The following is a 16437-nucleotide window of genomic DNA, read 5'->3' as shown; positions in this document are numbered from 1 at the left end:
TTAGATTTAGTAGAAATTTCATTTCTGCATATAAAGAGCGTTTGTACTGTGATAGTTGCAAAGTAGAAACCTTTAATTTAAATATAGATACAAAGATATAAAATAATTCCTTTAGCTGGCTACTAAGCAATTCTTTGCATTAAAATATTTATATTCACCAGCACAGCAGCATTCTATGCTTAAAAGCAATCCTTTGACACATATATTAAATCAGCCTAAACATCAAATACTACTTCTTGTGCAGTTAAATATGCCTATTTAGAAAACAGTAATGAATTTCAGTTGTTTATTGATATGAGGGTTTGTGTATGTGCATAGTTATTATAGTTTCCTCTTAATTTGTGGTCACTGAAGGACTGGTAAACTGTTGAGTGTTGTATAAGAATAAAAACACTACTAGGAGGAATTTGAGCTCTGTAAAACCTCAGCATCATACATTTGCTAGTGATGCCATATAATAAAATCTTTTTTTGATTCCTAGTTATTTCAAAATCTTTGGGATGGGCATGTACAGCAGAATAGGTACGTATACTTGATTTGAACAAAGCTACTTGATCTGTCTGAGCCAACAGGAAATTTTTACATGTTCCTACACTAAGCAGAAAAGCTAAAAGTAGGTATACTGACTGGCTTGTTCTGTTGCCAAGCCATGGTTCTGCTGCTTAATTGTAACTAGAAATTTAGTATTTTTCTTGCCCTCTTGATACTTGTGCTTTTCACTAAAATATAAAAAATGCACTGGTATTGGAAACCACTTAATCACAAATGTTCTTTATTTTAACTTACAGGGTTCTAACAGAATTATTGTTTTAAGTTTCAAATTCCATTTCAAACAGATGCTGCCAGTACTACTGCAGATCATCTGTGTTTGAACTTGGTTTGTAAAGGAGTTAATATTTTAAGGGCTTTTCTCAAAACTTTTATTATTTTTGTGTCCCTCTGGACCTTGGATTGCCTTAGTCTTTCTTAGGCAATTAAAAACAGTTTCATAAAGTTAATTTAGCTACTTTCCAGGGCAGAGTTTTCTGTACATACTTTTTTTCAGAAATTTTTCCAAGGAGTATCTTTCATGCAATAGTCTTCTGTTGAAAAAACATAGATTTAATGTAAGGAAGTTTTTCCACAATAATGTGGAATCTTTCAGGTTTTTCTCAAAGTTGTTTATTTTAAATTTTATTTCATTATGCTTCTTTGGTCACCAGTTTAGTGCTAGGAGGAATTTCAAAAAAATTTCAAATTAAATAAGTGTCATTTGAACATGACTTCTTAGAAGAAAAATTGCATTATTATGTAGTTATACAGAAACTTAAGTGTCAGCTTATTTGAATGAGAATAACATGTGAAAAGCAAATCACATTCTCCCTAATATCATACTGATTTTTTCCTCTTGTCCTTAGTCATGAATTCCATAGAAGTTTTTGACAATTCTTTGCTGTGTACATAAAAACAAATTAAACACTTTTAAGTTAGCTTTCAGTGATTAAAGTACTTCACCAGAGATTAACAGCTATGTATACAAGTGAAATACACATTTTCCCTGTTCATGCCTCAGTCACACTCGTGGGTTTTTTATGTACCCACCTGACTGTGGTGCATGATACAGAATGTGGAAAAAAAGCCACGGTAGTGTCTCATTTGATAGAAAAGCAGAGAATGAGTTAAAAGGTTGCCATTTTACCTTGGGATGTGTTGAAAAAATAAGAGTTTAATGTAAATGATTGGAATGAATTACTGAAAACCATGAAATAAAGATATACATGGTTATATGAAACAATACTATTGATACGTAGACGTGAAGTAATACACATGAGTAATTTGAAAATCTTAACGTGTGTTTTTTTGGAAAAGTGAACAATAAAGCTCCTGAAGTATGTTAACTGAAATAGATAATATAAGGGCACTAGAAAGGAATATTTTTCATTTTTTTCTCTAAATCCTCCTCAGTGTTTTGTGCTTGTTTGTTTGTAACTTAAAATATGTTAGCAAATAACCTGAGCCAAATCTGAACTAAGAGTCGTGTCGTTGGAGGCATGACAGAGGAACAGAGCTATCCTCAGGGTGTCTCTTGCCTGTGACTTCAGTTAAATAATTTCGCCACATCCTGGCAATTTGGCCAATAAGCAGAATATTTCTGGTTAGCTGATGGACTGATGTGCAAATTCTTAAGAATTCCACAACTGGTTGCAATTAAAATTGCTCAGTTTGCAAGTCCATTTTCAGATGATAACTCCATCACAGCAATCAGAGTGCTTTGCTAGGCTCCTGATAGTTTATCAGTGAGCAAGCTTCAAGAGTAAAAGTATAGCCTTAGTTCATAAATTTATCATAAGGAAAACTTAGAACACATTAAAATTAGTTAGTGCTGCAGTTAACAAGAATCATCTTTATCTGTTTGAGGTTTTCTAGCATGTGTTAGATGCCCAAGTAAGCTCTTCCTGACTTTGATGACAGGAAGAATTCCTATAGGAACTCCCAACTTCTTTAAATAGTAGATGGAGGAAGGCAGAAGAATTGTTTTGACCAAGCTTTACCTTCTGTAAGCTGTGACCAACTGATGCAGTTCTTTGTTTCTGTGCCAGTAAGTTATGGGTGATCAGGGAGTACTTCACATCTAGGTTAAATTCTCAATACTGAGGCTGAATCATTCAGTAATGGTACCTGATTTTTGAGTTTGACAGAAATCTTTGGCTGGGTGTGATCTGGGTGTCATTACTAATGTAATCTATCTATCTCTCAATTCAGGTTATTACTTGGAATCATAGAATGGTTTGGGTTGATAGGGACCTTAAAGGCCATCCTGTTCCAACTCCCCTGCCATGGGCAGGGACACCTTCCACTAGAACAGGTTGCTCAGAACGCCATCCAACCTGGCCTTGAACACATCCAGGGATACAGCATCAGTAACTTCCTTGAGCAATCTGGAATGAGTTGCCTGGAGAAGTTTTGTTCTAAGAACAAAACTTGCCTTTTGTTCTTACATAGTTATGGGGATGCTATAAGTGTTGTACAATAATGGACTACTTTGTTATTAAGACTTGCAGCATCATCTTGTTTCCTTTGAATGTCATATAAGGAAGATATATTGAATTAAATATTCTGGTTTGTATAATACTTTGGTCATCTTTTTACATTTTGATATGATGGGAAAGGATGATACTATTTGTAGGAAAAAAATGTGTGGAAGAATTTGAGAAATTAATTTCCCCATGTGAAAATATCCTATTCTGTGCAGAAAATGTTGCATCACCTTATTTTCTTTCATTTCTTATCACCCTGTCTAATCTTCCTGTGTTTCTCTTCCTTTATTTTATTGTTCTTTCCCTAAAGTAAGAACAAAGATGACTTGTGAAGAGTCTCAATAGTGGTTTTGCTTCAGAATTATTTTGTTAATTTTCTTACCTGCCCTTGGTGCAGCATAATGAACTTTCAAGTACGTTGACAAAACTTGCATGATCTTGATTAAGTTTTTGGGTTTTTTTCCAGATGTTTTATTTTAACCTATAGTCCGATTAACAAAGTCTAGATTTAGCTTCAGGTAAAAATATAAATCTTTGGATCTCATGAGAAAGTATTTATTATCTGGGATATTTGGACATTTTGGGTATAAGATTAAAGCTTGCTTAATAGTTATGGTTAGATGTTCTGAAACTATTCTGTACAACCTTTAAGTATAAACATTTGTACCCTTTATGCATGTATTATTTGCTTTTTTTTGTGATGCTTTAAACATTATAATTAGGCAATGAAAAGGTGAGCATTTGAATTCTGGCACAGGACTGTGAGTTCTGTAAAAGTATAAAATTACAAGTGCTTCTTAAATGAAAACTAGGTCTGCTTCTCGTTGTCTTGTGCAGTTGCAGCGTTTCTTTGTATAAATAAAACTGTTGGAAAACTTATATTTTTCTTCTGTAATTTTACAGCAGGTATAACCATTCCTTTTATTTCATGAATACCTTAAAAAGCAGGATTGTTACTCAAAATACGAGTTGTCGTTGCTCGTGCAGGGGAGTTAAATGTTATTATCTCTCCTTGTCTTCCACCCTGTTTCTCTTCAGATTTCCTCCCTCCCTATTTGACTTTATACACAGCTCATGCAGCATGCTTGCTTCAATTACTGCTTAGGTGCTGGTGAGGGAGGTGCACGTAGAGACAGAGGAGAGGCTTACTTGGGCTGCCAGTTCTCCTGCAGAGCCGAATGCTGTGGACACAGAAACTCTGTGCTCTGCCCTCCACTTAGTAAGGTGAACCAGTGAGAGAGCAAGGACTCTGCTGCTGCACAAGGACAGTAATCAGACCTGAAAATATCTTCAGGAGCATTATTAGCCAAGACTTTCAGTTGTCATTTTTCTTTTTTCAAAATTAATACTAGTATCTACCACAAGGTAGCACAAAAAAAATGCCTTGAAGTAAAAAGTTAAATCGTATGACACAATAGTAATAGTGGAGAAAATGGGGAAAAGCGTGGCCTTTCCCACAAAATATGCTTTTTAAGGTAAAGGAGATGTTGTCCAAGTTTTGGCCCTAGCAATTCCTTAAGGTGTTTGATTTAGCAGCTACCTGAGATGGTTGCTAAAAAACAAACACCAATGTCCTGTGCTAGGAATGCCTTGCTTGTGTTTGTCTTAAGACCAAACTAGGATAGGGATGGAACTAGGAGAGAGGTGAGCTCTCAGAACTAGGACATACATCAGTTAATAGATTTAGTGATTATACTTTGTGAAAGGGCAATTGAAAGTCTACAGAATAGAGAGCATTGTGATTGTGTTCCCTTAATTAATTCCAGATCCTCAGAACATAGAGGACAGTATAGAAGCCTTTGGGTGCCTCTTAGTCTAATACCAGGTAGAAGTCATGAAAATCAGTGCGGAGATTCTTGGTCACAAAGGGTTGGGTTAGTTGAAGTGTTTGGCTCTGCGTGCCTTCACACTGCCTTCATTTATGCTTTCATTTGCTATTGCCTCTCTTCCTATTGTAGTTTTGTTTGGAGGAAATTTTTTTTAGATTGTTTCTTTCTGCTTCCTTTCCTTTGAAATCACTAGGGAAAACAAAAACAGATTACAACATGACAGAAATTTGTCAGGCATTGAACACAAACCATGAACAAATTATGCTTTTTAATGTTTTGGGAGATCTTTGAGAGGAAAGAATAAAACCACTGGGGCTTCTTCCCCAGTCTACAAATATCTATAGACAAATGTATTTTCTCAGAGAAGATGGATTGTATTTGCAGTGTCAATAAAATTAGTAAGGAAGCTTTCCTGCTGTCTCACTTTTCAGAAATGGTATATTCTGTCTAAAACCATACTGGAAAAAATCCAGGAAGTCTGTAAATGATTAAGAGATACCAAAATTGTATTGGCTTCATGTCTTCTATTGGACTTTCCTGAAAATCAGTGGTTGGAGACTGGCACTATGTTCCTAGTATCAGTGCAGTGTGTTCTAAGTTATAACTTAAAATTATTTTAGGAAAGCTGCTTACATAGATTATTCCATATTCCCTATACATATACTGAAGTAAAAATTTCTTCCTATTAGTCTCAAGTCATGGCAAGGTCTAGATTAATTAATATTCTTCAGATTCTTAGAAAATTCAACATTTTTTATGTGGAAATGCTGTAAACGTGGGAATCAGGGCCCCTTGCATACGAGAAGAGGCCAAGAGAGAGCTGCATTTGTTCAGCTTGAGAAGTAGGATCCCCGTAGCTGTCTACAGCTACCCAGTATGCAACTGTGAAGAAGACTGAGCCAGTAAGCCTGGGATCAAATTCTTTGTTTTCCTTTGGTTCTGAGTAGCCATTTTAATTTGTGCAGTTTGGTCTATGCACCATGTGGGTACATGCTCTGCATAGCTGAGAAGGAGAAAGTGGCTTTGAAGACCACTTTTTATGTGGAAAATAGATTAAGGTAATTTGTACAGCCCTCAGTTCATCAAGTAAGTCCTCCAGCTATGTATTTGACTTTCAGAATAGGAAACAACATTCATACTTGAGACCATTGTTAAAAACTTTACTGTCTTCAATGTCTTTAAAAGTGAAGTAATGACAAAATGTTCTTTTTCTCTGCAGTGTTTACTCTCCCAGCCAAAGTTCTGGGCCATTCAAACATCAGCCTTACTCCTTCGGACCAAACTGGAGAAAGGAAGCACGCGCAGAATGGAACGGGCAATGAAGCAGACTCAGGTAAAACTTCTGAGATGCATTATTATAATATATGTGTTTGTATATATATGGGTTTATATATATGTATACAAATTTATATATGTATTTTTATATATATATATATATATATGTAGTTTTTTTATATATAATATATAAATAAAATCAAATACGAGCAGGCAGGACTTAGGCAGTTCTGCAGTTCCTCCATGCAAACTACAAGATAATATTCTAATTATGTCTGTAAATTAGATGCATAAACCTTCTGTGTCTGCTAGTCCTGAGATAAGCTTATACGTACAAGTAATGAACCATCACTTTCAAAAACATGACAAGTTTTGGAAGATTAAAATTAAAATCTATTTTTGTACCTGTACTTTCTGACTTACAATCTGAGGAGTATATGTAGATGTTCCTGAATGTCAAGCTCCTACTGCTGTTGAGTTTTTAAATATTTTTTTTCTTAAGTAAATCATCTCTATAAAACACTGAAACTTGTAAATAGTCATTGGTATTGTGAGAAGAAGAAAACACATTCATGAATAAAGCAGCAATTTCAGTTTACCATTTTGATGTGATAGTATTAGATTAACATTTTTATTTCAAGTTTGAGGCAGTGATTATTTAAATAATCTCAGTCCAAACAAAGAGAAGATTTTTTTTCAAATACAAAAAAGAAATGTTAAAATCCTGAAATGTGTCATCTAGTAAGATTAACCTTAAAAATAATTTTTTTCAAAAGAAAGATCTATAGGCTTTATCAAGATTCTTTTAGATTCTTTTTTACCTTCATAGTACAGTTTTTTTAGCCCTTTGTCTTCTTTGTACAGCTAAGTCTTGTTGTCACACATGAATAGCAGGCATTTGTGTGTGTCCATCAGTCAACACTCCTGCTGGCTAAAACCACCAGGAATGTAAAAAATTATCATTATGGTGCTATGTATTTAAATCCTGAAAAGCTGATGTTTCATTTAAAATCATCATGATGCATGAGTCTTTGAAGAAGGGCATTTTGGATGTGCTGCTGCATTTTTCTTGTGCTGATGAAAACATGGGGTTGCTGTAGTGGAATTTCCTGTGGTCATTAGGAGACTGTCAGGGAAGCCAGGGATTCCAAATCTGGGAGATACAGAATGTGATGGCACTTGGGAAGTGATCTCAGGATCCTTGATGCCCTAAGCCATAAAACAGTTGGAGTGCCTCCAACATTTTTGTCTAGCTAGATTAAACCTGAGTACTGGAAATTGTTATATTAGACAGTTTGATAGTCTCATGACAGAAGTCTTCATGAAGGGGTTCTCTTAGCAATTCCATTTATCTGACTTCTGGTGCTGCAGCTGCAGTAATGCAAAGGATTTGATTAACATGGGCTGTGATATTTTGGGAGATGACCCCACAGTGGACACAGAATCTGTGGTTTTAAATATTCCCTTTAGTCTTAGTGCGTTTATGTTTTCTTTCATTAAGCTTTCTAGTCATTTGGATATAATTGCATATTTGTGTTGATCTAATGGTAACAAGCTCAGTTTCCAAAAATAGTTAAAATTTGTTTAATGATTTATATGTGCTAAATTAATCAAATAACTTGAATAACTTCCCATTTAAGGTTTTCATTCCCGAGTTCCATCAGATCAGAAATTTTTATTAACAGTGCTTCTAACAGAGCTAAAATGATGATTTTAAAAATGGTGAATGGTGTTATTTTCATACATAGCACAAGTAATTTCTGATATATCATCTTCATGAAGATGCTGATGTATAATTTTAATTAACATGCCAAAGAATGAATGAATTCTGCATCTATTTATCAGTGGAAAATGGATTTCAACCCCTGGAATTTTCATACAAATGGATTTAATGGGTTCTTGCTTTGCAATTTCATTATTTACTTGTTCAGAGTGATGTAGAAAGATTAGTTATGGTAGATTAAGGGAGGAGGTGCAAATGTGATTGTTTGCAATATCAATCTTTTAAAGGAATTATAAAAATTCTTGTTAAACAGCTTGAATAAGATATGGTAAACTAAATCTTCTACATTCTTTTAGGGTTGTCATAAAAGTGCATGAGCTGTTATAGGCTCTAGCTTAGTGATGATGGGACTCTCTTGTCTTATTCTACTTCAATTTTTCTTCCTTTCCCCATTTCCACCCTTACCTGCTCCTGTGCTGGGTCTGCAGCTGATATACGTGTTTTCAAATGAATATTGCTGAGTAGGCATGGGATGCTTTTCAGCCCTAAAGCAAACCTGGCTACATTGTTGGTTTGTCAAAGAAAGTGTTTTTCAACTACCTTTTCTGTAGAACTTTTTCTGGATGCTGTGGGTTGTCTCTGTCCAGTTTTTGCCTAAATGGGGTTTGGACCTGCAAAACTAAGGTTAAAGATTTCTAAAGTCAGTACTTTTTTCAATCATTTTTCTAAGAAAAGGAAACAGTGTTTGAAAGCCAAACCAGTTATTTTACATTCCACTAGAATATTTAGTCATGACAGCTGTAACATAGAAATGTGGGTCAAGATCCCGCCAACTAAAATGTGTCTCTGGATGCTGTATGATTTTTTTAAGGTTGTGTGATTGTTTTCCACCATTTGGGTGAAGGTCCAGGAGGGTGAGAAGTAGTAGGGTGGAAAGAAAAATGGGAGGGAGAAAACAGGAAAAAAATGAAGGTAGTTTTTTGATAAAACCAGAAACCTGCTCTATCAGTTTGGGGATTTCACCTATGTTTTATTGTAAGAAAATAGTTCAGAAACTATTAATAGTGGAAGATCAGTAGGACTAAGCTGTTAAGCCCCAAATTACTACTGGAAGTGCAGTCAGAGCTCAAGTAACAGGATGGGAGAGAAAAAAAGGAATTTTGAGTGGTCTAGGAGATGTGAAAAAATGAGAAAGTGAGGGATGATCAAGGGAAAAAACACCCACCCACAAGCAAACCAGTTCAAAACACACAGAGTATCATCCTACTGCAGTTTCTTGATATACGAAACAAGTTTACTCTTCCATTTCAGTGGTTTTGAAAGTATTTTTAAGAATGAAGAAAAATGAAATAAAATGAATCAAAATGCCATCCTTTGTACAAAGGATGGTGGGGTAGAAACAAGACCATCATTTACTGCTGTATTATGCCAGCAGTGAAAGAGGTGAAGCTGCCACGTACCTGGTGATCCAGCAGCCTGTTCAGGATTATCCTACCTGGCATATCCCAGGTGTATCCTACCCTCACCTGGGTGGCTACGCTGGCTACCTCTACATTTGCAGCTTTTATCAGCTTGCTATGGGCCCCTTTTCTGACTGTGTTTTCTGCTGCTGGTTACACGTGGTGACAGCATGCCTGCCAGCTGATGGCTTGGCTTTCCGAGCACGTCGTACAACATACGCAGTATTTCATACAGTTCCCTCCTGCTTGCTTTTCTTGGCAGTAAAGGAATTTGCCTGTTGGGGCAGAGAAATGTGTCTTGAAAAGGGTGTTTTAATAAGACTTCAGGAGAGCTGGGAGCAGACTAGCAATATTATAGGCCAGTCATTATGCCTAAGATTGAAAGGTCACATGAGATCTTGTTTTATATCCTTAGTCATACACAGATGTATGTGGTTGGGAATTCTGTCAACTGCCCTTTAATTTGCACTTAAATAATACTTCAGAGTGTCATTTTCTCCAGCAACTAATGTTTTTCTGTGTGTATAAAAAAGGGAATTTTTTTTTTGTTTAAATTGTTCTTACTGAAGAAACATCCTAGTTAGTGTTCAGTTCTTTCAAATATGAAAAAAAATTATATGCATCTGTAAAATGGAAAGGCTGATAGATCTAATAGAAGGCTGATAGAGGTTTAATAGAACTGATGTCTTGAGCTTTATGAGCTTGAACACAACTTTGCTGTTTTGTTAATTTCACATTGATGGGCTTTAAATGGTTATGCAAGAAAGTTATGTCATTTATCATAGAAATATATCCTTTTTACTTTCAAAACTAAATGGTCTCTTCCATGCCAAATTGCTTGCTCTGCTTTTCTTTATTTGGTGGTTGTTCTACATTGGACAAATTCAATGTTTAAGTTAAGAGTTCAAAAAGGAGAGGGGAGCAGTCTTCCTCCCAAAAGGCTCATCTAGAGAGGCTTGAGTCAAACAGATTTTTCCCTGTTCTTTTGCCTCTCAAGTTATACATCTTTCTGATCAGGCCTCTCAAACCATGGTTGGAGTAATAGAGACATGTAGCATAACCAAAGGAATGACAGCACCTGTCTGTTCAGCAAAACTATTAGATCCCTGTACTAGGAGTTCCTGTTTCTGTTCTTTAACCCCCTCTTGAACTCCAGGAGTACATTAAATAAGATTTTCATAGGTGCTTTTAGTTGTGGGTGGAATGGGGGAAGGGAGGAAGGAAGAGAAAAATTAATTTTGATAAATTTGTTTCACATGAAGTTGAAAGTTTTAGTGGAAACTAGTGGAAAGTTACTGGGATCCGAGATGTACTGGAGAACTGAGGGAGATATAAATCACTTCCTTCAGGAGGGTAATAAGTGCATGAGAGCACTCTTCTATCCTGTGGAGATCATGCACTGATATCCTAATAGTTCTTAACTATTATGAATTGTATTTGTTATTAGAACATGTGTTCCAAAAAGTGTTTAAAAAGATGAGAAAAGCCAGATGTCTTATAAAACCGTTCCTTACTGAATTCCATACAAGATCACAAGGTCTTCAGAACATTAGAAATAAACCTTATTACCTCAGAAAGCAATTTGAAAAGAGAGTGACCTCTTGGCGATAGTTATGATTTCAGTCTCAAGGCACACATTTCCAGAACGTATTTAATTTTTCTTAAACAGATGACATATTTGACAGAAGATGTTACATGACACAACTGAGTTTGGGGATACACCAAACTCATTAGCACACTCCAAAATAATTAATGTGGTGGTGCTTGACTCCTTCTGTTTTTCTTCTACTATGTGATTATGGGTTGGAAGGGACCAGGAGCAGGGGGAATCAGAGATCCAGTCCGCCAAGAGTTATTCAGGAATAATTGAAGTGGTTTTTTACCACTAGCAAAAAAGAGAATTTTTGAGTAGTTTAATTTTTCAGGTAATGATTTCTGCCTAGAAGTTTTCTACTGCACTCTTGGTTTTGCTGTGCTTTTAGTTTGGATCAGTGCTATTAGCTGGTATGGGAGAAAGAATGAAACCGTTCTTTCTGCGTTTAAATTTCTTATTATTTTCTCAACTATTCTTGACAATTGTGTTCAACACCTGAGCTGTTCCACTTCCAGTGTCAATGCACTTTCTAAAAGAAGCCAAAAATATGAAGCCTCCATTTTTTCCCAAATGTTTCCCATTGAGCCTTAGTTCTGAATACTTTTTTCCCTTTGACTCTTTTCACTCAGTTGTCACATTTTGAAAGGTGGTGATAGGAGAATCCTTAAGCCATACTGAACAGTAATACTACACTTCTTTTATAGATGAAGTGATGACAGGAAGTTACAAAGAAAATCAGGACACAACATTCACATCGTTCTGCCTAAGCTTTGCTCTGGAAGGCATAAACATTATAAGCTCTGCAACAAACTAAGCAATTAAAATAATTAGTTCCACAGACCAGATGGCATGGAGGAGACACTGTTCCTGTCTATTGCTAAATTGAATAGATGAAGACATACAGCTGTTGCTATATTTGAATAGATGAATCTGTACAGTTTTATGTCATAAGTATAATTACAGATCTGGAGATAGGTATCTCAAGGTGAACTAACAAATTATATTTTGAAATAGCTCTTTGCTGTACACAATCACACTGTCCAGCACATATGCCAGGTACTACAAACCAGACTGTGTCTTATCTCAAGGCAGTTACCTGCTTCTCCTGTATTGTAATTCAACTTGAATTTGATGGTGATAGTTGTTTTTTTCTTCATTCTTGTCCTTACTTCCTGCTTTAGTGAAAAACAGAAAGCAGAGCTGATGCAAAAGGTCTTTGGAGCTATTTTTCAGCACTGACTGCTGTTTTGTCTTCCCCCAGATCAAACTGATTTGGGAACTATAAAAGCAGTGTAACCACAACAGCTTGGAACTTACCACAGGCGTACTATTTTGAATCATATGCAGTTCCTCTGTGGGTTTTGCACCCTGTGTGAAGTGTTTTATACCTGCTGTTCACCAGTGGCAGTACAGCAAATGGTTGTTTTTGATTTTTCTGGTTTTAAACCCACCCTTCATCAAGTGAACTTGTAAATCTAGCTTCTTCTGCAGACTTGAGAGGAAATTCTGCTTACATCTTTTGATAAATCATAAAAGTAACATAGTTGACAGGTGGAACAGCTTTTTCTTTGAAAACAAAAGTATTCAAGAAGATACACTTGTTTATAAGGATAATGCAATACCTATAAAATTATATTTCATGTAAGTAACAGATAAAAAAAAAATGTGTCAATGGTTTAAAGAAGATAAAATACACCCAAGTACTTTTTTAAAGATTTTATGCTGGAAGTGGAGGCTTAAGTCATTAACCGGTTTCAGCATTGAAATCCACATTCTAAGCACTGGTACTCAGTAACTTTGGGTTCAATATTGGTCCAGAAATAACAGTAAGCTCATCATTTTGAAAGTCAGTAATGCTGCTGTGCTATTGGAGACCACGCTTCTTTAGGTGGTAGTGTTTGACTGCAGCAAAACATTTCAAAGGGCAGTTGCATCAAGGTGCTCTAAATTGCCTGGTACACTGCTTGGCTCTGGGTTTTAAACAAAAAGGAAATCTTACGTCAGATGGTCATGAATCCAGTTATCTTCTGCACGTGACCTTGACCTCCTTTGTGCTAATTTTGATATCAAAATGCTTTGTATTTCACTTGGGATTGTTCTACTTGTTTCCTCTTATGTGCTTTTCTTCCACACCCACTGCAAGAGCCCTATTACAAAGAAACTGAAGCTTTTTTTAGTAAAATGACTGTGAACACCAAAGTGAATATTGTTTCTTAGTTTGCTAGTATTGTTTTCAAAGTGAAACACACATTTGGCAGGATTTGATATAATGAACCAAAACATTCACATTAAAAATCTGCTATGTGACTCACTTTAAGAAAAATACCAGCTCCTACCCCAGCATACTTCCTTAAAACTACCAATATCATCTTGCATCTTAGAAGTTCACCTTCAGTTAGGCAAAAACTGAGTACTATTGGTTGTCCAGTGCCTGGAGTTCTTTTGTATAGATGCCTTATAAATTTTTTGCCTTCTCTCTTTCCTGCCACTAAAGTGATTGTCTAGATGAAATGAGTACATTATGTTCAAGAGGAAGTCCCTTCCTCAATAATTTTTACATTCGAAGTAATTGTGATGTGAATAACTTCAGATGTTGAGATTACTTAAACATGTAGGGGATACTTTAAGGATCAGTTAAAGTGAAGAATGAATTTGTTAGCCCAGAGACAAGGTAGTAAGGATGGGAAAGAATGAACTAACAGAATATCATAATGAAAAACGATTGGTAAATGTTATATAGGCAGTAGCTTTCCAGTCTTTCACCATATAAAATAGAAAAATTGAACAGCTTTAACTGGTATACCAAAGAATTAGACTGAAAAACCCTTTAGATAAAAGGTATACTAGAGATAGACAGGTGTGATTTTTCTAAATGCTCACTTTTGTAAAGAAGATTAACAAGAAGTTATAAATTATTTTTTTCCTTATAGACTTAAGTGTAGAATAATTGTTTAAAATTGGTACTTCAGCTGAATTGTTAAATGTTGAATGCTTGAAAGTGGTGATATCTTTATGCATTCAGTATCTCTATTGATGATACAGGCACTACCTGTAGAACGATAAAGTTTGAAGTCCAAGTGATGACGTGGTTATAACTAGGGTAAGAAAAACTGATCTTTCAATTAATGTTTATATATTTTATTACTAAATGTTTGAAATGACACTTATAATTAGTAATCTCAACTAATATACCAGCAGGACATGTTTTGATGCTTAGGTTAAAGGACAATAGTATGTATGATCTGGTAAAAATCACTATGAAGTATCTGGAATTGAAAGTGTGTTGAAAGGGCAAACCAGCCTTCAGTAGCTGCCAGGCAGGTGCAAAGATGTGTTTTCTTTCACAGTTTAAGACCTAATTTATTCAGAATTGCAAAACTCCTTGGGAGCCGATAGGACAAAAAAGCATGTTTTTTGTATTTGCTCTATAAAATTAGGACTAAAACACTAATGTATATTATTTTAATGTGTAATCAGAACCTCTGCATTTCTAAGATATCTATAAAGAAGAGAGAAAATTGTAAATGCAAAACTTATTTTGATAGTTGTGTTTTCATTACATGGACTGTAATTTTGTTTAATTTGGATCGTAATGTACATTTGCTTTATATGCTAATCACACTTCCATTTCCATCTAAAAAAGTCTTAAAACAGGGGCAAGTTAACTTCTTAATTTAGGACATGAAAAAAGCTATTTGTCATACTTGAACATTTAAATTTATAAAACCAAACAGGAATTCTGTATTAAAGATGGAGTTGATTTAAACATGTTTACATTAAATCCTCCTGGATTAAAAAAAAACCAAAACCAACATAGAAATAAGGCTATGTATTTATTGAAGGACAGTCTGATTCTCACTGCTGATGCAAATTCATCTTTTAAAGGAAGAGAAGATGCAAATTAAAAAGCAAGCCAACAAAACCCAGATAAATGAAACAAACAAAAACCCAAAAAAACTATTTGCTGACCAAAGTAGTATTGAAGTTAATTAATTCAAAATGCATAAATTTTTAATAGTTCTTTTTGGCTCAATCATTCTTCACCTTCAATGACACAAATCCGTATGCTTATTTTGTTTGTTTAGGGTAGTAGTTTCCTAAAAATATGGAAGCTATTGCATGAAATGGCTTTTTAAAGCCAAATTAAGAATGAGTGGATTTTGCATTCCTTTCAGTTTTTAATCATTTTCCAGAACAATAAAAATATATGCAGAGAAGGTATAAATTGTCCTCATTATGAAAGTTTTGCAGTTACAATTCAGTAATGGTAATCAGCTTATCACAGGGAAGAAGTTAAATCAGTTGAATTAATTAAAGCAGTTCTCTTTGTCCCCTCTGTTTTCTGTGCAGAATCTGGCTGTGAAAAGCCTGCCAAATGCATGAGTTTTCCAATACAATGAAAAGGCACTAAGTGCATTGAGTATCATAGTTCCAGAGGTTCCAGGACCATGGTGACCTGTACTGAAAAACAGAGAATTAATTCAGTCTTTAATTCAGAGTCATGCATGTAGTAGATGGTGCCTTCTTCTTTAATGAAATGAAGATGTACAAAAACAATTTCTGGGAAATAATAACAATACAATACACAATAACAATGAGACAAATGTTATTGATAGAAGTGCTTGTGTCTGTGTGTCTTGTAATATTTTGAAAGTGATCCAGCATTGTTCTAAAAAATTCTTTCATTAGAAGGTATTATAGTGTTGCTTTACCCATTGCAGGAAGTGAGACTGAAGACTGCTTTTAGTTTTAAAAGTACCAAGAGTGAATGAGTATGGAAATACTGGTTCTCTAATATTTGCTAAAGTTGGAATAGGTAGTAAGTCAAAGCCAACTTAGTAAATCCCAGTAACTAGTGGTCCATGGTCTTGCCCGTGTATATTCACTCAGTAAAGAAAGACTCAATGGTCTGTCAGTAGGACTTTGCTTTTCTCCTGATACTAAAAAAAAATATTTTACTTCCTCAGGTCAGCATAAAGGCTGTGATTTTAAGGGAAACCAATGCATTTATTGCCAAAGGAGATTTGCAGTGGGAAATCTGATAAAAACTGAAAATAATTACTCTCAGGTGTTCAGGGGCAAGAAAGTGTTTGTAGAGCCAAATAGGGGTAGTGTTTCAGCACAGTACCTTGGAAATATTTTACTTTTATGATGCAGGTCAACATGAAGGATAATCAAGAAGAATTCTTTGGAAAATTTGTTTCTTGTACACTATTAAGAGAAAGATTTCAGCAGATCAGTTTTCTGCAGCAAAATTTTGAAGTATAAGCTGTAGAGATTTGTAATCTTTGACCTAGAGAATATGAATTCACGGAAAGTGGGATGAAGGGATTTGCAGAAAAAGTCATTAAACTGGTGACAAATCCCTGTGAGATAAGTACAGGAATAGTGATGGAAAATAATGCTTGAGCAAAAGATAAAATAGAAAAGAATGGGCTATTGTATAATTAACGAGGGGAAATGTTATTTTTCTGGTTTTAGATTAAATGATTGTACCATTTACAAAAATAAGAACTAGTTTCATGTAAAATGAAAATTT

At 35.1% G+C, this 16437-nt stretch overlaps 1 protein-coding gene across 3 annotated transcripts in view; it reads left to right on the top strand.

Moving 5' to 3' along the window:
* Positions 1–16437, top strand: part of TTC27 (tetratricopeptide repeat domain 27) — a 113704-nt gene that overhangs the window by 53487 nt on the left and 43780 nt on the right. For all 3 annotated transcript variants that reach the window (XR_015283517.1, XM_086878082.1, XM_086878083.1), the window contains exon 10: positions 6066–6179. Coding sequence is in view for 2 of the 3 variants with exons in the window: in XM_086878082.1 (XP_086734208.1) it covers positions 6066–6179 (114 nt within the window). In the remaining variant the exon portion in view is untranslated. The remainder of the gene's footprint in view (positions 1–6065; positions 6180–16437) is intronic.

Source organism: Cyanistes caeruleus, chromosome 2 (genome assembly GCF_971803275.1).
Source record: "Cyanistes caeruleus chromosome 2, bCyaCae1.hap1.1, whole genome shotgun sequence".
Taxonomy (NCBI): Eukaryota; Metazoa; Chordata; class Aves; order Passeriformes; family Paridae; genus Cyanistes; species Cyanistes caeruleus.
Note: the sequence above shows the minus strand (reverse complement) of the source record. Positions and strands in the feature narration are given on the sequence as shown.